This window comes from Salmo salar, chromosome 04, assembly GCF_965601325.2.
Source record: "Salmo salar chromosome 04, fSalSal1, whole genome shotgun sequence".
NCBI lineage: Eukaryota > Metazoa > Chordata > Actinopteri > Salmoniformes > Salmonidae > Salmo > Salmo salar.
The window spans coordinates 65,047,269-65,071,289 of record NC_138294.1 but is presented as its reverse complement, the minus strand read 5'-3'; the positions used below and the strand labels follow the sequence as shown (position 1 = coordinate 65,071,289).

Below are 24,021 nucleotides of genomic sequence, written 5' to 3'. Positions count from 1 at the left end.
GAATACAAGTTGGTTATTAAGGCACATGAAACGCTCCTGTGAAGTACCGTGCGACATACGCCTAGTTTCGTGAAACTAGTCACAAATGATTAACGGTCCGGTCTGCAAGTATCCTAGTTTTAGAACAGCCTGCGATATGCTTTATGAAATGTAAAATGCAGGCCACCAATGCACGATAGAAATAAAAAAAACTGTGCCGGTATTATGGGTCATATCTTTTTAACAGTAATCTCTCAAGCCGTTTTCTCTAAGGAAAAAAAGATGGAGACTTGGCTGCAGAACCTGGGTATGAAATGTAGTGGGAAAAGTGGGAGGTTTGAGTGAAACTACAAATTCAAAGACAGAAAAATAGTCTATACTCAGGGAAGAGAAACATAGCTAGACAACTGTTTCACTATAAACTCAATGCTGCTATTGTTTTTAAATTTCATAAAGCTGCTTGTGTTTATTAACCAGGCAAAGGGTAGCTAACTAGAAGGCTGGTGGTGACTGGTTAGCTATGGGGAAGCAAGAACCACTTGCACAATGTGTATAAGCGGAGGCGGAGCCTGTCTGCCCATACTCATTGCTTGCTCCCCCACAGCTCACCAGCTGATGCAGGCTGTGCGTGCCGCATCCTTCCCACTGCTGAACAGTATTAAGTGTGCTCATCACTGAAAATCTCTCAAATCAAAATCTTTTGTACAGTCCCCTTAGTAGTCATATTTTAGTCAGAAATATTCACCTTGTTTTAGTAATCTGAAAATATATTTTTCCCTTTACTTCTAATTTTATTCTGGTTCTATTATTTAGTCAGTTATAGTCTCATCAATTGCCACTGAAAAAAGGTGTTTGACAAATATTTGAGTCACTATTTTAGTTGACGAAATTAAACAATGAATGACACTAAAGTACAAAGAAATAGTCACTTTTTTATTTTACACCAACTGTTTTATTCTGTGAGGGTCTGTTCAGGTCACATGACCTGCAGTAGCTCGACCCCTGAAACCACCACTGGGGAACAACCATCTTACAAGCCACAGGATTATAGGATGGATGACATAACAGGGGGGAGAACATGGTTGAGACAATAGGGGCAACTGACAGAGACAACATTTGTGTGAAGAAAAATATAAAGGTCTAAATAGTTACAACCCATTTTTACGCTTGAAGGGTTGTAAAACTCCCTGGGCTGGCTGGCTATACAAGAGTAATACAAACAAACACACGCAAGCACTCTTTTACACAGGCTACGCAGATGACAAATTCCCACATTTCTGTATGATGAAAACAGTTGTAGCTGCAGTTGACTGGTCTCTGAAAAACACAGCTCGAAGGAACATAAGTGCATATGAGGGAGTGAGGGTGGGTGGTTTCTGCTGAGAACACCACTTCCTCAGTGATGTAGATGTTGGGCACGTGTAGGAGCGAGAGAGATATTGCAGTTTGTGTCAGCCGTCTGTACAGTAGTAGACTAGAGAGCAGGGGTGGTGCTAGACAAGCGCAGGGTGGGAAACTTAGGGAGCACTTTGCCTTGGGGGCTGGGTGGGTGTCCAAACTCTGGTGGGTGTGTTTGTCTTCACTCCCACCTCTCCTAGGTGATGGGGATGGGGCTTAGGCGCTGCTGAGGGCATCCACACCGGGCAACACTTTACCTGTGGGCAGAGAGGAAGGACATACAATATGGTCACCGCACTACTGTTCCCTGAAAGAGGGAAATGAGGTACAACACGCAATGGGGAGTCGCACTCTTGCGACTTCGGTTGAAGTATCTACAATAACACCTCCACGTTTAGAAGTGTACCTGTGAGAAGGCCCCACCCCTGCTCGAAAAAGCTCCTGTAGGAACATAAGGATGTCCCTCACAGAACACTGAAAAAGAACAAGCCCTTTCTTTCGGCACCAGAGCTCAAACACTTTCCACTTGTATGCATATAGCCCTCTAGTGGAGGGCGCACTTGCAGACGGAATGGTAGCAATAACATTTTGAGGTAAGCCTCTAGCCATCAGATTGGTCCTCTCAGGGGCCAGGCCCATAGGAACCAAATCTCTGGCTTCACGTGTCAAACCTGCCCATGCGCCTGGGACAATGATCTCCGTGAACCAAGGCTGCCTGGGCCAACGGGAAGCCAAAAGAATGAGTGAATGAATGAATGAAGCCCTCCTGGCGCACTCTCTCCACATGGGCTGAATCAGAACCACTGGCAGAAATGCGTAAAGGAGGGTCAGAGGCCATTGGTGTAGCCCCCACTCCTGAGGAAGAGGGACCCCCCTGGATAGCAGATCCTCACCCGAGTTGAGGCAAATGGGAACATGCATCACCCGAAGTGAGAGCAAATGCACACTGCTCCACAGCTACAGGGAGCGGGCCAAGATGAGGAGGGGATGGACTGAGTCCCCCCCTGCCTGTTGATGTACTGTATACCACCATCGCCATGTGGTTGGATCTGACCAGCATATGCTCTCCGACAAACGGGAGGTGCCCGAGGACACGGTCAGAAGTTCCAGGTAATTGATATGTCGGGCATTCTGACACTATCCATACTCCCCAAATTGAGTAACCCTCGCACAGCGCTCCCCACCCTTGGGGGGGACGAGTCATGGCCACCTTGCGGGATAACACCTGGCCCATTAGACAGGGTTCTTTCCAGTGCCCGAAGGCATGTCAGGGACACCTGAATCGACTGGTTTAGGTGGCGAGATGCATCCAAGCGCGTTGCTAGCACCCAGCGTAGAACGGCTGCTCCAATAATAATCCCAAAGGAATGACCACTATGATAGAAGCCATTATCCCCAGTAGGTGGAGGAACTGCCAAAAACGACATGTGCGCCCTAACCAGCCTCTCTGAACAATAAAACGTCGCCCAGCTGAGCAGCCGAAAAGTGACAGTGCTTGTTCGGGAGTGTAGGATTCGCATTATCCACATCCTTGTTAGCAAACGGGGCTAGGTAGCCAGCTAGCTTGCCATCCACTGGAGGAGTGTGCATCAGCCCTGCCCCCTCCAGATCCATGAAGGGGGCACACCCATGTAGTATCAGCTTAGCTGAATGCGGGTTGGACCAGGTTGTTGTCCATTCGTCAACAAAATCCAGTTTCTAATTGTTTGCTTTAGTAGTGTGAATCGTTTCTTTTCATACTGAGGTGAAGAGCGGAATAATTGAAGAAATGAATCTGAGCCTCACGCTTATCACCTGTGGAAAGCGGGGCTTCCAGTGAAGCGCAGATTTAATTTGCATTGTCAAGCGTGATTGTAGATCCTTCAACCGAAGACGCAAAAGTGCAACTCCCTATAGTATGGTGTACCGAAGTTAACCTCTTGGCGTTCCCCTAGGATAGGGGGCGCTAAAGCGATTTTTGAAAAAAATTAGTGCCCATTTTAAACGGCCTCCTACTCAAACTCAGAAGCTAGGATATGCATATAATTAATACTGGTGGATAGAAAACAGCCTAAAGTTTCTAAAACTGTTTGAATGGTGTCTGTGAGTATAACAGAACTCATATGGCAGTCAAAACCCCGAGACAGATGGAAACAGGAAGTGGAATTCTGAATTGCGAACTCAACTTCATCACGTTGCCTATTAATCACACCGTGAGCTATGGTTCATTGAGCACTTCCTATTGCTTCCACTAGATGTCCTCAGTCTTCACAAATTGGTTTGAGCCTTCTACTGTTAATATTGAATGAATGAGAAGCTGTGGAACGTGGTCACACGGAGAGGGCCATCACCATTGACGCCGGCGCCCCTGGTTACCCTCCCCTTTCGAAACACAATGCAATCGTCCCCCTCGAATCTTATTGGCTCTCTTGTTGAAAAACGCCCTGAAGATTTATGTTATACAACGTTTGACATGTTTGAACGAACCTAAATGGGGAAAAAATGCATTTTCTCGAAATGGCTGTCCCGTGGCCGACGGAAGTTTTGGAGCAGCCTTCAGACGCGCTAACAAGAACAAGCTCTTGGAACATAAAGGAGTCATTTTTTCGAACGAAAATACATTTGTTGTGGACCTGGGATTCCTGGAAGTGCTTTCTGATGAAGACAACCAAAGGTAAGGGATTATTGACAATAGTATACAAGACTAGATGTGATATGCGATTGTTCCAAGATGGCTAGTCTATTGCTATTGCTAGCCTATTGTTCTGAGTATCGCATCCCCTTTTATCGCAAAGTGTGATTACCCAGTAAAGTTATTTTTAAATCTGGCATTACAGGTGCTTTCAAGAGATATTCATCTATAAATCTTAGAATGACAATATTACATTTTAGAAATGTTTTCGAATAGTAATTTTGTAAATTGTAGCTCTGTTTCATCGGATGCATTTGAGGGAAAATAGTTAGTCAACGTTACGCACCGATGTAAAATGCTGTTTTTATATATAAATATGAACTTTATCGAACAAAAGAATGCATGTATTGTGTAACATGATGTCCTAGGTGTGTCATCTGATGAAGATTGTCAAAGGTTAGTGCTGCATTTAGCTGTTTTTTGATTATTTGTGATGCATGTGGTTGGTCGGAAAATGGCTATGTGGCTACTTTTACGATATACTCCTCTAACATAATCTAATGTTTTGCTTTTGCTGTAAAGCCTTTTTGAAATCGTACAACGTGGTTCAATTCAGGAGAGGTGCATCTATAAAACGATATAATTTGAACATTTTTTTATTTATTTATTTTTATTATAAAAATGTGTTATGCTAATGGCGATATGATTTTTCGCTGGATGCAGGCCGCACAGGGGTTAACTGATTGAAAGGGAACTACCATACAGAAATGCAGCCATTTGTTGGTAGTCTGCTGTTGCATCTACTTACAGACACTACATCATGCCCCCTTGCAGATCTGAAATGTGTATAAGCAACAGGGAAGAAACTATGTAGTGTCATGGGGCAGCGGCTAGGGGGTTGATTTTAAACTGGACATAGGTCGAAAGTCCGGATGAGACCGTGGTGACGTTACTCACCCTCCAGAAGCTCCAGACTGGCTCCGCCTCCTGTGCTGACATGGCTGACCTTGTCCTCTGTGCCCCATTTGGCGCAGCAGGTAGCTGTGTCGCCTCCACCTGGGCATCAACAAGACAACATGGGGTTAAAATTAAGGTCATACAGACCCTTCACTGTGATAGTGATCATTCACTACTATAGATGTGAGGAAGAAAGGGTGTTGGTATTTGGCGCCATCTAATGGTGAGAATGATAAAAAGAGTGGATGAAGAAAAACTTCCAATCAAAACGGCAGCAGCGCAAGGATAAACTTGAATAAAAGGATTTGTTAACATTATACACAGTAGCAGGCTTGGTTGAATTAAATATCTCAATTATACATGTATTTATTTGCAAACATTGTCCCAGGTGCCTGGTGAAAGACGTGCTTCCTGGTAATTGTGCAAACAGTGGTAGAGGGTCTTACCTATGATTGTGACGCAGCCTGAGTTGGTGACCTCCACCACTTTGTCCATCAGGCTCTTGGTTCCTTTGGCGAAGTTCTCAAACTCAAACACACCCACAGGGCCGTTCCACACAATCTGCTTGGCTCTGCCTACAGCCTCTGCGAAGAGCTTGCTGCTCTCCGGTCCACAGTCCAGACCCTGGGGAGAACAGAGGGAGCGAGGGACAGAGCTCAACCCCAGTTTTACGTATTCATCTACATAAAACCATCTTATATTTTATTTCACTGTGAAAGTGATACAGTATATCAAATTGCTAGCTAGCACAATAACTAAGGAAAATTCCCATGACCACCCCTCAAGAAGACAATAAAACCCATTCAGGGTTGTGTTCATTAGCTACCAAACTGAAGAAAACAGACTGAAACTTGGAGGGACTTCCCTGGACTTGTCCAAAGCTCATTTTAGTTCTGTTACAAAGCGTTAACATTTTTTTTTCTCTCCATTGCATGCCCTTATGAACATGACCCAGGTTGCTCTCCTCCTCTCCTCACCATCCAGCCTGCGGGGATGCCAGCAGCCACAGTGGCGTTGCCAGTCTGGGCATGCTCGTCAAACTTCTCGGCGATGATGAAGTCGACGGGTAGGTTGATCTTGACCTTGTTCTTCTCAGCCTTGGCCATCAGCTCTTTGACGATCTTGGCGCCCTCCTCATCATACAGGGAGGTGCCGATCTGCCAGGGAAGAGAGGATCACTCATTTAAAATTTTGAACTACAACCACCATGATATACACCACAGTCAATCATTGAACATATTTAACTAGGGGTCGCGTTAACAAAGGACTCTGTGTTTTTCCACACAGAAAAGGAAAGACAAAATATATATATATTTTTTTATCTTGCTGCATTTTGTAAACGCAGATCTAAAATGCTTCTTATTGTAAATTATGCTCAGCTTCAGTCAGGGTTCACTCCAACTCATGAATGTAAAAGGAGTAACTTCGTGCTTCAGTTGCAATACATTTTCTCTAGTCATTGGCTCACCAGACAGCGCTCTGACTGATGTGTAGGCTACTTTTCTCCAGTACTTTCCTCCAGAGTAGTTTCTCTCTGGTAGCAAGTTAAAATGCAAGATTAACTTCAAGCAAAACATTAGGAAATGTAGCTGGCAAAAATCTTTCTATGATAAACATTACAAATTTGAAAGCCATACATTTTTGAAAAATAATACCTTGCTTTTTCATTGTAAGCCAAATATCGTTGCACTTCTAATGAAAATGATATTCTGCCGAATGTGTTGCACTAACGTATTTTGTGTTAAGAAAAACTATAGTTGCACGCCCTTTATTACTCTATTGAAGAAAAAAACTGAAGAAATAAAACAACTTTCAATATAAAAAGTCGGTGAAATGGTTGAAACTCAGATTTTTTGATGGTCTGTATTTTTTAAATGCAGATTTCTGAAAGCTAATGTGACCCCAGAATTAACTAGATTGTGCTGGGGCACGAGTGAGTTCCGAGTTACATCCAATCAGAGGTTAAAATTATGATACAAACACAATTGGCCAAAAAAAGGGGCAGAATCTTCCTCTCCATTGCTCCCACCCCTCTCCCCTCCAGTGTCTCCCTTAAACAAAGTATCATCTCCCTCAGTCCCCCCCTCCCTTTGTCCTCACCTCCATGTTGTTGAGGACATTGAGGAAGGTGAAGGCCATGCCACCACCGATGATCATCTCATTGACCTGGTCCAACATGTTGTTGATCAGTTGAATCTTGTCCTTGACCTTGGCTCTGCACAACAGAGAGAAACTATGAAAACACTAGTAAACATAGTAAAACAATGATATGAAGATCATTTATTTGAAGCCCATATCTATAATCCATTACAAAACACACTTACAATTTTTTATTTATTTGGCAAGTCAGTTAAGAACAAATTCTTATTATCAATGACGGCCTAGGAACAGTGAATTAACTGCTTTGTTCAGGGGCAGAACAACAGACTTTTACCTTGTCAGCTCGGGGATTTGATCTTGCAACCTTTCGGTTACTAGTCCGACGCTCTAACCACAAGGCTACCTGAAGCCCCATAGTCATAACGCAGTGTAAGTGTAGTTATAAACTCACATGGTAAAACTCAGTTCCAGAAAGGTTTCTAGTTGAGGAAGATCGCCATATTCGGAAAGTCATTTTTTCAGTTACATTATTTGTTTGTTGTCTAATGAATTTAGAACTAAATCCTACCGCCTTTCATGCATTGTCGTGTGGCTTATTATTAGCCAATTCACATCAATGTATTTTGTCACTGGCAGTGACAGAGGGCCAAAAAGCTGAACTGTGTCAGTGAAAGAACCGGATTGGATATAGCGGTTGCACAATGCCCGGCTGAAATGGAATGCGACACTGGCCAATTTTCGACATGTTTCCAACAGTAGCTAGCTGTGTGTGTGTGGCTCAACTTTCCCACTGTGCAAGGCTGTAAAGTGGCCAGTGATAAGGGAATACTAGAATGCATGAGTAGAGTACTGTCACACAGATTGAAGTATTACATAACAAGCTTAAAAGAAACTAGTACATTGTTGACATAGTGCCAAAATATTTTGCATGTCAGCAATCAAGTTTAAGACATTCATCTTTCAAAATACAGAAGGTATGATGCATTTTTCATCCTATGATTCCAAATACTGGCTGTATTTCGAAAGATCTACATCTTGAAAACTTGATTGTTAACATTCAAAATATTTTGGGACTATATCAACAATGGACTAATGAAACAAATACCAAAAGATAGTTTTTGGGTGGAATTCTCCTTTAACACTAGAAACTCTAGCTAAAGCAGTCATTTTGACTGCTCATGAAGGTAATAATTTTTTAAATAACTGCCATTTTTTAAAGTCCTGACCCCCTCCGTCCTTGACCTTTCCTAAATAAGTCTATAGAACACACTGCCATTGTAAGAATCTTAATATCACAAACAGAATTGGAGTTCAAATCAAATTTGATGTGCCGAATACAACAACCTTACCGTGAAAAGCTTAGTTACAAGCCCTTAACCAACAATGCAGTTCAAGAAGTAGAGTTAAGAAAATATTTACTAAATATATATATAAAAAATAATAACAAGGCTATATAAAGGAGGTACTGAGCCAACGTGCGGGGGTACAAGTTAGTCGAGGTAATTTGTACATGGAGGTAGAGGTAAAGTGACTATGCATAGACAATAAAAAGCGAGTAGCAGCAGTGTGGTAGCAGAGAAAATAGTCTGACTTGGGTGACTGGAGTCTTGGGCTTTCCTCAGACACCGCCTAGTATATAAGTCCTGGATGGCAGGAAGCTTGGCCCCAGTGATGTACTGGGCTGTACGCACTACCCTCTGTAGGACCTTACGGTCAGATGCCGAGCAGTTGCCATACCAGGCAATGATGCAACCGGTCAGGATGCTCTCGATGGTGCAGCTGTAGAACTGTTTGAGGATCAAGCCAAATCTTTTCAGTCTCCTGAGGGGGAAAAGGTGTTGTGGTGCCCTCTTCACGACTGTCTTGGTGTGTTTGACCATGATAGTTCGTTAGTGATGTGGACACCAATGAACTTGAACCTTTCGACCCGCTCCACTACAGCCCCGTCAATGTTAATGGAGGCCTGTTCAGACCGTCTTTTCCGATCAGTCCTGCCACATCCGACGAGCATCAGAGCTGGTGTAGTAGGATTCAATCTTAGTCCTGTATTGATGCTTTGCCTGTTTGATGGTTCGTCTGAGGGCATAGTGGGATTTCTTATAAGCGTCTGGATTTGTGTCCCGCTCCTTGAAAGCGGCAGCTCTAGCCTTTAGCTCGGTGTGGATGTTGACTGTAATCTATGGCTTCTGGTTGGGATATGTACATACGGTCACTGTGGAGAGAACATCGTCGATGCACTTATTGATGAAGCCGGTGACTGATGTGGTATACTTCTCAATCCCATTGGATGAATCCCAGAACATATTCCAGTCTGTGCTAGCAAAACAGTCCTGTAGCGTAGCATCCGCATCATCTGACCACTTCCGTATTGAGTGAGTCACTGGTACTTCCTGCTTTAGTTTTAGCTTGTAAGCAGGAATCAGGATGATAGAATTATGGTCAGATTTGCCAAATGGAGGGCGAGGGAGAGCTTTGTATACGTCTTTGTCTGTGGAGTAAAGGTGGTCTACAGTTTCTCTCTGGTTGCACATGACATGCTGGTAAAAATTTGGTAAAACAGATTTAAGTTTGCCGACATTAAAATCCCCGGCCACTAGGAGCGCAGCTTCTGGATGACAATTTTCTTGTTTGCTTATGGTCTTATACAGCTCGTTGAGTGCGGTCTTAGTGCCAGCATTGGTTTGTGGTGATAAATAGATGGCTACGAATAATATAGATGAGAACTTTTGGATGTGTGGTCTACAGCTTATCATGAGGTACTCTACCTCAGGCAAGCAATACATCAAGACTTCTTTAATATTAGTTAAACAGTTTTATGAGGGCACGTCCTTTTTTTGAATGGTTTTCCCAGTTGCCCCTCCTCCCGACAGTAGGGCCTGCTCCGCTCCTTCTCCTGATAGTGGAATGTGCCGTGCCCAGTTGATAAATCACCCTGATAATTGCCTCAAAACTGAACCTAAACTAATTTCACACCTATAACAGATTAAATAAATTAAGTAAAGTGTGATGGGGAGAAAGGGGGAGAATGGGTGAGTTGATGAGTGAGGGTAAGCGAATGATGCATAATGATGTAATCACCAATTGTGAATGAAGAACAGGGAGGGACATTCTATTGTGTTTGTATATTCAAATTATTATCTCAAAATGGTGTGTACCCTATATCAAGCAGTTTATCAGTCTACTCTGTACAAATTGGAGTACACAGCGAGATAATGTGTAATTTAAAATGGCAAGAAGACCAAGACGAATGGATGCACATACTGCATTAGGGCTGCTACAAGATCTGAATGAACACGACTCAGATGGCGGGGAAGAAATTAATCTGACATCGCTGATGATTATTCAGATTCTGAGCCTGAATAACAGAGGCCTAAGCGCAAAAAAGGCAGAACGGTGCACACTAAGCAGGTGCCCCTGCCACTACCAAATGAAACAGTGAGACAGGAGCGAGGAAGGGACAGCACCGTTTACATAGAACAAGCCGGTGACAACGCTATGGGTCGATTATCAGCAGAAAATCTCATCACTAAGAGCGCAGGTCCTACAGCTCAAGTAAAAAACACCATCAGCAATGCACTCACCATCTGTCGTTGATTATGTGACATGGACATGCTACAGCATTCAGGGACGGTACTGTGTCTAAGGTGCACACGGAGCAAGGACACTGCCTGGGATCAGACTGTTGATGAGCTGGAAGCATTCATTTCAATCCTGTGTGTCCGTGGAGCATTCAGTGTAAAGAGCGTCTATATGGAGAGCTTCTGGTCAGACATCTATGGGATACTTTTCTTTAGAGAAACCATGTCACGGGATCGCTTCAGAGAGATGTGTTACCTCCATTTTGATGACAAAGAAACAGACATTCGTCAATTCGTCATGGTATCCAACGTATAAATAATAGACTGACTGCTGTCATATCGACACATTCATTATAATGCCATTATTGCTTTTGTGCTGATTTTCACTATTTATCAAGCACACTTGGCGCTTAGTGGTTTTAGGCTACTGATGTTTTCATTTGAGCGTGCATCTTGCTGACCATGCGTCTTGGTGGTTGGGGTATCATTATAAAACGCTGCCACCGTGTTGTAATACAACTATGAAACAGAAAGAGAATGTAACAAAGAACACTCCACAAATAAAATTGATTTAAAACATTGGTGTTTTTTGTGCTGCTAGTTGAAGAGCCAGTCCTCAATAGAGTGATACCAGAGAAGCAGATGCAGGCCTCTGGGTAGTTCATTCCTAATTGATCACCGATGAGCTATCCCAGCCCCATCCATAACCAGAGCCGTGGACCAGTTACTTACCCTCCGAGAATGGCCAGAAAGGGCCTGGCTGGTTTCTCCAGAGCCATGGCAAAGTAGTCCAGCTCCTTCTTCATCAGGAAACCTGCAGCCTTCTGGGACAGGTTCACTCCAACCATGGAGCTGGGGGAGGGAGAGGCAGGTATGCGGGGAAGGGGAGAAAGTAAGGGAGAGGAAAAGCAGTTTGAGAAGGAGAAGCAAGGAGACAGAAAAAAAAGAGTAAGAGGTAGAAAGAAGAGAATAAGAAAAGTAGGAGACACGGAGTGGCAATGAGTGATTTGACAGAAAAATAATTATCTTGAAGGACAATAATCATCATCACTCCACAGTAGTGTCCAGTGAACCTACCTGTGGGCTCTGTGTGCTGTGCCGAAGGCATCATTGACGTAGACATCTCCCAGTTTAGACAGAGAGGCTCTGAAGGAATCAATCTGCTCCTGGGTTGCTTTGGTCTAGCAGAGAAAGGAGAGCGGATAGAACACATTGTTATAGATGGCAGAGGGCTCAGGTTACAACCAACAGGCTCTATTACATCTAGAATAGAGAGCTGTACGACGCATTGTGCGGTATACAGAGGGGCTCATTTATTCATATAGATGGTATCAATGCCTAGTCATTCTTTATGTGAAGTTATAGTTCATTTTTTGAAATTCAACAATATGACCCATATCTACAGTGTACAAAACTGTTCTTTCCATGACAGACTGACAAAGGTAAATTCAGGTGAAAGCTCCCTTATTGATGTCACCTGTTCAATTGCCTTCAATCAGTGTAGATGAAGGGGAGGAGACCGTTGAAAAGAAGGATTTTTATGCTTTGAGACAAACCGAGACATGGATGGTGTAAGTGTGCCATTCAGCGTACCGGTTTGAGTGTGTCAAGAAATGCAACACTGCTTGGTTTCACATGCTCAGTTTCCCGTGTGTGTATCAAGAACAGTCCACCACCCAAAGGACATCCAGCCAACTTGACAACTGTGGGAACCATTGGAGTCAACATGGGCCAGCATCCCTGTGGAACACTTGACACTTTGTAGAATACTGTCATGACTTGGCCTCCTGGATGAAGATCAAAGGTGCAGGCTAACCAAAGGTTTTAAGACCCCCCTTCTCCTGGGGGTGTTGGCCAGTTTTATGACGGTCATAAATACCTTGCAGGAACTCTCTCCCACTCTGCAGAAATGGAAGTTAAAAATCCCGTTGTTACAACAGAGAGATTTTGCAGTACTGTAATATAAAAAGGTTGGACATAGAAATATTGTTTCAAACGTAAATAATGTGGGAAATGGTTGGTGGGACAATCTTATCAAATCAGTTATTGTTTTGTGATATTGTTAAGGACGGTATAACTAAACTATCCCGGCAATGGGTCAGGTTTACATCTAAATGTTGTATAACTTATATGATTAAATATGAAACTATTTGTGAGAAGATGAAATGTGATTTTAGCCTTCTAAATGAGAATGTTTTTTCAGTAGCCACGCCCACGTGAGCACAGACACTGGGGCAACATGATGGAACCGCCCTCCAAGGCGAGTGCTTAAAAGGACTTGCTGATGAATTAACATATTAGAACAGCATGACCGACAGCGTGAGCTGAACGGTACGAAATGGTTAGAAACTCTGAAACTTTCAACAGAGAAGAAGAGAATCTCCACAGACCAGTACATTGCCGGGTTGCTGCTGGCATATAAAATGGTTCTAGCTGTACCCTGAATAATCAACCATTGAGACCAGTATACGGACGGTGTTGAGCCGGATGTCACGAATGGTTAGAATCTACCAGACCAGAAATTGTAAGACTCAAACTCTCGAGTTAAGAAGATAAAGACTACATGTTGGAGAGGGGAAGAACATTTTCCTCCCACCACTGTGTGGTACTCTGATGGACCCAGTCTAACGAACACTTCTAGAACAAAGATAGCCTACTTCCACAACTACTAAGTACATTGTGACTTCTGGTGGACAACCAGAGACTTCTGTCAAACTACTCTCCACAGACTGATCGAGTGATTTCAACAGAGAGAGACCACAAAGACATACATGCGTAAATATGTACATTGCATTTCTAAAACCCGAATGAGCATGCCCAGGCGTTGTAGGGAGGTCATACAGGCACGTGGAGGCCACACACACTACTGAGCCTCATTTTGACTTGTTTTAAGGACATTACATCAAAGTTGGATCAGCCTGTAGTGTGGTTTTCCACTTTAATTTTGAGTGTGACTCCAAATCCAGACCTCCATGGGTTGATAAATTGGATTTCCATTGATTATTTGTGTGATTTTGTTGTCAGCACATTCAACTATGTAAAGAAAAAGTATTTAATAAGATTATTTCTTTCATTCAGATCTAGGATGTGTTATTTTAGTGTTCCCTTTATAACTTTATCGAACAAAAAATGCATGTATTGTGTAACATGATGTCCTAGGAGTGTTATCTGATGAAGATTGTCAAAGGTTAGTGCTGCATTTAGCTGTGTTTTGGGTATTTGTGATGCATGCTAGTTGCTTTGAAAATGGCAGTGTGATTATTTTGGGCTGGGTACTCTCTTAACATAATCTAATGTTTTGCTTTTGCTGTAAAGCCTTCTTGAAATCGGACAACGTGGTTCGATTCAGGAGAGGTGTATCTATAAAAATGGTGTAAAATAGTCATATGTTTGAGAAATTGAAGTTATAGCATTTATGAGGTATTTGTATTTCGCGCGACGCGATTCCACTGGCTGTTGACTAGGGTGGGACGCAAGCGTCCCAGGTTCCCAGACAGGTTAAATCATCCCCCGTTTGGCGTAGTCGGCCCAAACTGCTGCATATACCCTGACTCGGTTTGCAAGAGAAGTGACACATTTTCCCTAGTTAAAAGAAATTCATGTTAGCAGGCAATATTAACTAAATATGCAGGTTTAAAAATATATACTTGTGTATTGATTTTAAGAAAGGCAATGATGTTTATGGTTGGAGCAACGTGTACCTAAGTGATTATATGCAACGCAGGACAGGCTAGATAAACTTGTAATATCATCAACCATGTGTAGTTAACTAGTGATTATGATTCATTGATTGTTTTTTTATAAGATAAGTTTAATGCTAGCTAGCAACTTACCTTGGCTTCTTACTGCATTCGCGTAACAGGCAGGCTCCTCGTGGAGTGCAATGTAAAGCAGGTGGTTAGAGCGTTGGACTAGTTAACCGTAAGGTTGCAAGATTGAATCCCTGAGCTGACAAGATAAAAATCTGTCGTTCTGCCCCTGAACAAGGCAGTTAACCCACCGTTCCTAGGCCGTCATTGAAAATAAGAATGTGTTTTTAACTGACTTGCCTAGTTAAATAAAGGTAAAAAAAAAAAAAAAAAATGTTTATTTCAATCGGCCACATCGGCGTCCAAAAATTCTGATTTCCGATTTGTTATGAAAACTTGAAAATCGGCCCTAATTAATCGGCCATTCCGGTTAAATCGGTCGACCTCTACTCTGGGGTATGTGGGACGCTAGCGTCCCACCTGTGGGACACACTATTCAACAGCCAGTTAAATAGCAGGGCAGCAAATTCAAAACAACAAAAATCTCATAATTCAAATTTCTCAAACACACAAGTATTATATCCCATTTTAAAGATACACTTCTTGTTAATCCAACCACATTGTCCGATTTCAAAAAGGCTTCACGGCGAAAGCATAACATTAGATTATGTTAGGACAGCGCCGAGACAAGAAAAACCACACAGCCATTTTCCAAGCAAGGAGAGGCGTCACAAAAACCAGAAATACAGCTAAAATGAATCATTAACCTTTGATGATGATGGCACTCATAGGACTTCATGTTACACAATACATGTATGTTTTGCTCAATAAAGTTCATATTTATATTAAAAAAAAAACATTTTACGTGTAATGTTCAGAAATGTTTTTCCTCCCAAAACTTCCGGTGAATGAGCACATCAATTTACAGAAATACTCATCATAAACGTTGATAAAATATTCAACTGTTATTCAAAGAATTATAGATACACTTCTCCTTAATGCAACCGCTGTGTCAGATTTCAAAAAAGCTTTACAGCGAAAGCACACTTTGAAATAATCTGAGTACAGCGCTCAGATATCAAAACAAGCCATACAGATACCCGCCATGTTGGAGTCAACAGAAATTACATTATAAATATTCACTTACCTTTGATGATCTTCATCAGAATGCACTCCCAGTTCCAGAATAAATGTTCATTTTGTTCGATAAAGTTCATCTTTATGTCCAAATACCTCCATTTTGTTCGCGGTAGGTTCACTATTCCAAATGCAAGGCACGCGCTTACTAAGTCCAGACGAAAAGTCAAAAAGTTATACTACAGTTTGTAGAAACATGTCAAACGATGTATAGAATCAATCTTTAGGATGTTTTTATCATAAATCTTACATAATATTCCAACCGGACGATTCCTTTGTCTTCAGAAATGAAAAGGAACACAGCTAACTCTCACGTGAGTGAGCGCGATTGAGCTCATGTCATTTTCTCAGTCATCTTATTCTCTCTCCCCATGTCCCCATGTTCAACAAAATATAGAAACATTTGGCAAAACAATGTGTATATTTCAATATTAAGGTTTATATTTTTCAATAATCCTCATTTAATGTAAAAAATGTGTTATTGAAATCAAAATACTACTCATATTACAGTGCAAGCGGTACGCTTCATATGACACCAATGTTTGTTTTGCAGAACCTACAGATTAAATATTATGGAGTCTTAAAGGAGGCCTGGGTAAGGCCAACATGTCACAAATACAAAAACTTCAATTCATTATTTCTCAATTATGTGTTAAGATAAAAAACGTCAAACAAAACGTCAAATATACACAGAGTATACCAAACAGTTGAGTTGCACCCCCCGCCACACCTCTTGCCCTCAGAAGAGCCTCAATTCGTCGGGGGCACGGACTCTACAAGGTGTCAAGTATTCCACAGGGATGCTGGCCCATGTTGACTCCAATGCTTCCCACAGTTCTGTCAAGTTGGCTGGATGTCCGTTGGGTGGTGGACCATTCTTGATACACACAGGAAACTGTTGAGTGTGAGAAAGCCAGCAGCGTTGCAGTTCTTGACACAAACCGGTGCCCCTGGCAACTACTATCATACCCCGTTTAAAGCCACTTAAATATTTTGTCTTGCCCATTCTTCCTTTCAATGGCACACATACACAATCCATGTCTCAGTTGTCTCCAGGCTTAGAAATCCTTTAACTGGTCTTCTCCCCTTCATCTACACTGATTGAAGTGGATTTAACAAGTGACATCGATGAGGGATCATAGCTTTCACCTGGTCAGTCTGTCATAGAAAGAGTAGGTGTTCTTAATGTTTTGTACACCCAGTGTCAACAATCCTCCCTACAAAGGATTAAATGTTGTGAAAATCCCCCAAATCATGGTCTTTTTATGTTCTAGTTTCATGAGGAATCACCCTAGTATGGGTGTTCTCACAGATGTGCGTCTCAAATAGACAAGACACCATTTTCTCTACCCTGGTCTCAATCTGAAAAATTATTGTTTTTTCGGTCAGATGTCTAACTGGTGACTCATGCCACTGTAAGCTTGGTTCTATTTTCTTCTCTGACCTTAGCGGCTCTGCTGACGCTAACACCACCGGACAGTGACGCAGCTGCAGCTTGGGCCTCCGCAGGGCAGGAGTCCTCCATTTATGTAAATAGAAAAGGCCTCTGGGAATGGCTACTGCGGCTGCAGCCGTTGACATGCACCCACCTTGTTTCCGGAGGCGTCCTTGCCCTTGCCCTCCTCAGCGACGTGGAATCTCAGGTTTTCCAGGAGGATGACGGAACCAGCTGCGGGGTCGGCGCAGGCTTGCTCTACATCGGGACCCACACAGTCCTTCAGGAAGTGCACGTCCCTGAGAATGAGTGCAAAGCAAACACGTGCACATTTGAGTACTTTATTGGGCTCCATAATGAAACACTGACTGAGTACAAAGAACCCAAATATTTCCAAAATGACAAATATGATTAATTAATTGGGACGAGTAATATTTCAATAGGAGCATGGTAATAGGTAGCTATGGAGGGCCATGGAAGGAGCCAGGAGGTCTCACTTGCCCAGCAGGCTCTTGAGCTCGGCGGCCACGGGTTCCAGGGAGAATTTGTCAGGCATGGGGTTCCCATCAGGACGACCCAAGTGGCTCATCAGCACCACGGCCTTGGCCCCATGATCCAGACAGTGCTTGATGGTGGGGACAGCAGCCTTGATCCTGGAACACACAGGTACAAAGTATGAGCAAAGGCTGGAATAGGACTCCTATAGAATGACATAGCAGCATTTGGTCTAATAAGGTGTATTACTAATAGATGATCAAATTAAAACAAGCTCATTATTACCTCTGGTTGTTTGTGATTTTATGGTCCTTCATGGGCACATTGAAATCAACCCTGCAAAAGAGAAATGTCAAACATCAGTTTTGGACACAGTAATAGCGAATTGTGTTTTGAGCAGGGGTTGGAACCGGTTCAGGGAACAGAACAGAAAAATAACGACATTGAAGAACAGAACCAGAACCGAGAAAGAAAGTGATCTATACTGTTTCGGGAAACAGAACCATTTTAAAAGCATCGGAACCAGTTAATAATGTTACTTTATATTCAGGGTATTTTTTTTTTCCAGTCCCACAAAAAAAACGCAACAAAGCGCCTATGCAAAGCCCTCACCGTCACTCAGAAACGTATTTCAGTGTCTGCATGACTGCCAGCTGAAAATCTTTGCCAGTATGGTGTAGGCTACCTGCCCCTCCCCCTAAAGATTTTTTATGAGAGAACAATGGATTAATTCTTCAATGTTAATTAACTACAAAAAGGCAAGACGTGTTTTTATTTTAATTCTGGTGCCTTTCTGCACACAAGCTTGTTAGCTACCTAGCTAGAGCTGGCCTAGCTCTCAAAAAATCTAGGCAGCATTATGTGTAATCTAATGGAACTGAGTCTTCCTATTATCAATTTCTTTCAACCAATCAGTCATTTGTGTCAGTGCAGTACATGTTGAGTGCCCTTCTCTAGAAACATGCTGAAAGTCTGTTAATTTGTTTACAGAGAAATAGCATTGTATTTGGTCAAACACCATTTTTCCAACAGTTTGCTACAAGATGGCAGCAAGTTTATAGGTCTGCTGTTCGAACCAATAAAGGCCGCTTTACCACTCTTGGGAAGCGGAATTACTTTGGCTTCCCTTCAGGCCTGAGGACAGACTTTCCTCTAGGTTCAGAAAAGAAATGTCAGATAGGAATGGCTAGAGTCAGCTACCATCTTCAGCAGCTTTCCATCTAAGTTGTCAATGCCAGGAGGTTTGTCATTATTGATCGATAACAATAATTTCCCCACCTCTCCCACACTAACTTTACAGAATTCAAACTTGCAAATGCTTTTCTTCCATTGATTTATTTGGGGGGTTTTCATGCATGAATATGATGGCTCACTGTTCATTGTTGGCATTTCCTGCCTAAGTTTGCCCACTTTGTCAATGAAGTAATCATTAAAATAAGTTGAATGTCTTTCTGCCCACAATTTCATTTAAAGTACTCCAAAAGGTTTTTCCATCTGCCTCACAAGTCCTCAACTGGCAGCTTCATTAAATAGTACCTGCAAAACACCAGTTTCAACGTCAAAAGTGAAGAGGCGACTCCGGGATGCTGGCCTTCTAGGCAGAGTTCCTATGTCCAGTGTCTGTTCTTTTGCCCATCTTAATCTTTTATTTCTATTGGCCAGTCTGAGATATGGCTTTTTCTTTGCAACTCTGCCTAGAAGGTTAGCATCCCAGAGTCGCCTCTCCACTCTGTTGATGTTGAGACTGGTGTTTTGCGGGTACTATTTAATGAAGCTGCCAGTTGAGGACTTGTGAGGCATCTGTTTCTCAAACTAGACACTAATGTACTTGTCCTCTTGCTCAGTTGTGCACCGGGGCCTCCCACTCCTCTTTCTATTCTCGTTAGAGCCAGTTTGCTCTGTTCTGTGAAGGGAGTAGTACACAGCGTTGAACGAGATCTTCAGTTTATGGCAATTTCTCGCATGGAATAGCTTTCATTTCTCAGAACAAGAATAGACTGACGAGATTCAGAAGAAAGGTCTTTGTTTCTGGCCATTTTGAGCCTGTAATCAAACCCACAAATGCTGATGCTCCAGATACTCAACTAGTCTAAACAAGGCCAGTTTTATTGCTTCTTTAATCAGAACAACAGTTTTCAGCTGTGCTAACAATTGCAAAAAGGTTCTAATGATCAATTAGCCTTTTAAAATGCTAAACTTGGATTAGCTAACACAACGTGCCATTAGAACACAGGAGTGATGGTTGCTGATAATGGGCCTCTACGGCTATGTATATATTCCATAAAAAAAAATTAATTTTATTTTTAAATCAGCCAATTTCAAGCTACAATAGTCATTTACAACATTAACAATGCCTAAACAGTATATATGATCAATTTGCTGTTATTTTAAAACGGATAAAAAAAGTGCTTTTCTTTCAAAAACAAGGAAATTTCTAAGTGACCCCAAACTTTTGAACGGTGGTGTACATTCAGCAGTCCATTAATCAATTGGTGTATGTGTGTGAGGCAGGGCTGAAGCTACGAACCCATAGGCTTGGCTCTCTCATCCTCTCCAGGCATCTGGGAGGGAGGGTGGACAACGAGCCTGTCATAGCAGATGTAAGCAATGTCCCCACATGCTCTAGCAGCTTTCGTGGCTGGGATCAGTTCTTTCCTCTTCTGGCACACAGCTTCAGGATAGTCCTCATTGAGGAAGATATACATTCCTTTTAAGTTCTTGGCTCTTTCCAGAATAGCTACCTTCTCCTTGAACCTCAGGAACTTGTCACCTGGGCCGGCGGTGGGTTTTCCAGTCCTGTGGGCGCGCTCCACCTCAATCTTAAATTTCTCAGATAATTTCTCTCACTTTGTCCTGACTCCGTCCAGGTCTCATGAGATTCTGCAATTCCGTCCACAATATTCACATACAGAACTGATGTCCTCTCTCAATGACTTACAGATTGCTGTCATCTTGCCGTTCTCCTGTTTCAACTTATAGAGCTGACCCTGGAGAACTGCAAACTGTTCTTCAGGTCCTGGACCTCTCTGGTCAGGTCGTCCATTATTTTATTAGTTGAATCCACCAGTATTTGGACAAAACACTTGAAGCTATTTTCCTGTTGTAACAACTGCTTGTAGAATTATTTTTCTTTGTTTAAAAGATCCTTCACGTGTGATAGAGAGACACCACTGTCCTCAAAGGTACTCCCGCCGGCTTTGGTCTTTGTCATGGTAGCTAGCAATGTAGGTTAAGCTGTTACTCCTCGCAGTTCCAGACAGGGCAGGTCACAGGGAAGATTGAAAACAAACAGCAGAGATCTAGACAGCCACAAACCCAGGTCAATCCGCAGTCCCAGCCACAATGGCTAACCGTGTTGCGGGCTGCGTTCAAGCCCTCAAGAAAACCCTGCTTGCTTGATATGCAGCTAGCCCCACGTGCCATCTCCTCATTGGTTATACCCACATGGGTGATTGAAAGACTAACTGTTTTGCCAGTTGTCAAGGTAATACTATGAAAGTGTAGATGCCAATCACCATATAAATTCAAAGATGAAAAAGCCTGGAAGGAAGAGAGATGACTAGAAACAATTCGGTTGACCGTTTTGTGTGTGGATTAATTGTCGGAGTAGAGGACCTTGGGAATTTCAGGTAAAATAACAACTCAATGTTTAAATCCAGGGCCAAATTAGCTAGCAACAGCACACTACCTAGCTAAATAGGACAAATTAGCTATCAAGTGCATGCTAACTAACTAGCCATACATGTTTAATGCTTTTCGACCTGTCCCCCAAATTAATGTAATTGGTTCAGAGTTTGTTTTGATATTTTAACCTGCGTGTCTTGATCGCGTTTGGTGTGGGGGGACAAAATACATGTATGCACGATAGCGCATACGCGCAGCCGGTTTGGGTTCCGTGTATGTGTGCCAGAGCGCAGAATAACTGACACATTTACAAACGCTCGTTGAAAATGACCGGTGTCAGTAAACGTTGGCAAAAATGTGTAATACGTTTTTTTGACAGAAGCACAGTTGCAGTCACCAACGCTCTAGATAACATAAAAACAGCCTAACCAGCTCTGCTAGGGCGAGTAAAATGGTCAGAGTGAGCTGTTCTCTCATTTGTGTCTGGAAGTAGCTAGCAAGCTTGACAACGTTAACGTGGGTGCTTGACTGCTGTTAGGTCAGAACGCTCGGATCAAGACTACTCCGCCAGAGCGTCCTGCCTGCGCTCTAAACGCGCCGCGAACGAAACGCTCGGAATTTACAAACGGACAATCTAACAACGCTCTGCGTTTACGAACGCCCAGAGCACACTCAGGCACTCCAGCTTTAAATTTACGAACACACCCCATGGCTAACACAGTCACGTCATCCATGCTACTGTACATACGTAGTGCCTGTTGAAGGATGACACCTACAAAGTACATTTCATGTATACACGTTTCATAACTATAACATGTCTTTTTTTTATGTTTGTTGTTTATAGTTCGGTTGATAGCTGCAATATTACTACCCCCCCGGGCCTAAAATGGCAGATTTGGGCTCAGTTCAGGCTGCCAGATCTAGGCCGAATGACTCTCGCCTAGTCTCTACCGTCATTCATTTCGGACACGGGCCGGATCTGTCTGCCAGACCCAAGCCAGCAGTTTTAAATTTGGCATGCCGTAATCAGGCCAGATGTTTGTGCTACCTGGGCTCCCGAGTGCGGGTAGTGTTCACACCAGCCCAAACGAACCGAACTAAGGGGGTAAACCAACTGGTGTGAAAGCCCCGTAACGAATTGGCAGGCAACTCGGTAGCGATCTTGTTACGAATCACCGTGGCAAAGATGGTCGCTAGCGATGGTATAATCCCCTTTCCATTGGCTCTTCGAAGTCACTTAATTGGAACTCACCTCATGATCACGCGCTTCCCCTTTACGTCCACCTTGTCCAGGGTGAGTTTATTTGACAGCGACATTTTGATGTTTTACTTGCACCTGCTCTGTTCCTCGTTTCGATTTTGAGCTCACTCTGCTGATGCCGGGTAGTTCCCGAATGAAATGACCTTAGCGCAGGGAGGAACTTCTGATGGACGGGACGTTAGCTTTGGTCAAAAGCTAATACGAGACTGCTGCATCAGCACTGCCATTGGGTTGTTCTTCTTCTACTTCGATGCGGTTTAACAGCGGTTGGCATTCAATACATGTTGCATTACCGCCACCTACTACAGTGGAGTATAACTAGTACTTTGCTTAAAAAAAGAAAATGTATATTTAATCAACAAATGTCCTACCATCTAACCCTACACTCACTAAAACCCACCACCATATTCCACTATTTAAATCTATCTAGTCCTACCTCAGGCCAACAGCCTGAAAGGACGGGACACCACCACTCAGCACCCTGTAACTCTTCTGAAGTCAAGTCTCATACACCCAAATACCTCTCTGCAGCTGCCACCACAATCTCAATTTTCTGCAAATTACATTCCATACATGCAGTACAGTCAATAATCATTGCTATAAATGCTAAAATTCCAATCTTACTGAAGCATATATCACTTGTTGACCTATCCCTCTGTACTGGTACAGATCTACTACAAATACCACTCCTCTCAGGGTCCTCTTCTTTCTTCACTTCCTCAGCATACGACAACTTCTGCACTACTCTAACCCTGGAAACCTCAACCTGCCTCTCTCGCACGGGACTTTTCTGATCCCCAGGCCCATGGGCACCCCTACAATTAACACATACCAATACTTTCCCCAATGCTACACATTCATTTTTTGTGTGTTTTTATTTAACTAAGTCAGTTAAGAACAAATTGTTATTTACAATAACAGCCTACCCCGCCAAACCCAGACGATGCTGGGCCAATTGTGCGCCACCCTATGTGACTCCCAATCACGACCGGATGTGATACAGCCTATGATAACCTCAACCTAAAACTTCTTATCTGGGCATATTGAAGACTCATGTTAAAAGCAACCACCAGCTTTCATATGTTCTCATGTTCTGAGCAAGGAACTTAAACTTTAGCTTCTTTACATGGCACATATTGCACTTTTACTTTCTTCTCCAACACTTTGTTTTTGCATTATTTAAACCAAATTGAACATGTTTCATTATTTATTTGAGGCTAAATTGATTTTATTGATGCATTATATTAAGTTAAAATAAGTGTTCATCGTTCATTCGGTATTGTTGTAATTGTCATTATTACAAATATATATATATAAAAATCGTCCGATTAATCGGTATCGGCATTGAAAAATCATAATCGGTCGACCTCTAGTAACAAGGTAATATATTCGGCACAAAAGCTCGTACGGCATAACTTATATCTAACATCACTTCATCAGGCAAAGACTCAACATCAAAACTTAAAAGAACAGACAACGACTCTTATGTTTTCTCACTCACGCCAGCCTGTGCGTTTCACCAAACGACAAGCATCACAAACACCTGGAATCTTCCTCTTCAGTTGGTCAACTTTCACATTTACCGCTACCCCAGTAATCACTCCTTTCAATGGCGCCCTTTTCTTGAGAGCACAACAATCCACATCGCTTGCCCCCATTCGTTTAACACGGAGCGCCTGCTCCCTCTGACCAGCAGA

At 42.7% G+C, this 24,021-nt stretch overlaps 1 protein-coding gene across 1 annotated transcript; it reads right to left on the bottom strand.

Annotated features, from left to right (window-relative positions):
- Window positions 1-899: 899 nt before the first annotated feature.
- pgk (Phosphoglycerate kinase) lies at window positions 900-22,414 on the bottom strand. Its single transcript, NM_001139794.1, has 11 exons — window positions 22,316-22,414; window positions 17,725-17,775; window positions 17,442-17,597; window positions 17,099-17,243; window positions 11,701-11,804; window positions 11,356-11,475; window positions 7,046-7,160; window positions 5,923-6,102; window positions 5,392-5,569; window positions 4,946-5,044; window positions 900-1,634 (listed from the first exon to the last, which is right to left on the bottom strand). The coding sequence occupies exons 1-11, from the start codon at window positions 22,378-22,380 to the stop codon at window positions 1,594-1,596; spliced, it is 1,254 nt and encodes a 417-aa protein (NP_001133266.1). The 5' UTR covers window positions 22,381-22,414; the 3' UTR covers window positions 900-1,593.
- Between the last annotated feature and the right edge of the window lie 1,607 nt (window positions 22,415-24,021).

What these genes read in the sequence shown, in the direction of transcription:
- pgk (NM_001139794.1), bottom strand. Translation starts at nt 22,380, where the DNA reads ATGTCGCTGTCAAATAAACTCACCCTGGACAAGGTGGACGTAAAGGGG. An exon ending in AGGACGCCTCCGGAAACAAG is followed by an intron (nt 11,805 to 17,098) that starts GTGGGTGCATGT and finishes TTTCTCTGCTAG; the next exon opens with ACCAAAGCAACCCAGGAGCA. An exon ending in ACAGCACACAGAGCCCACAG is followed by an intron (nt 11,476 to 11,700) that starts GTAGGTTCACTG and finishes TCCCTCCCCCAG; the next exon opens with CTCCATGGTTGGAGTGAACC.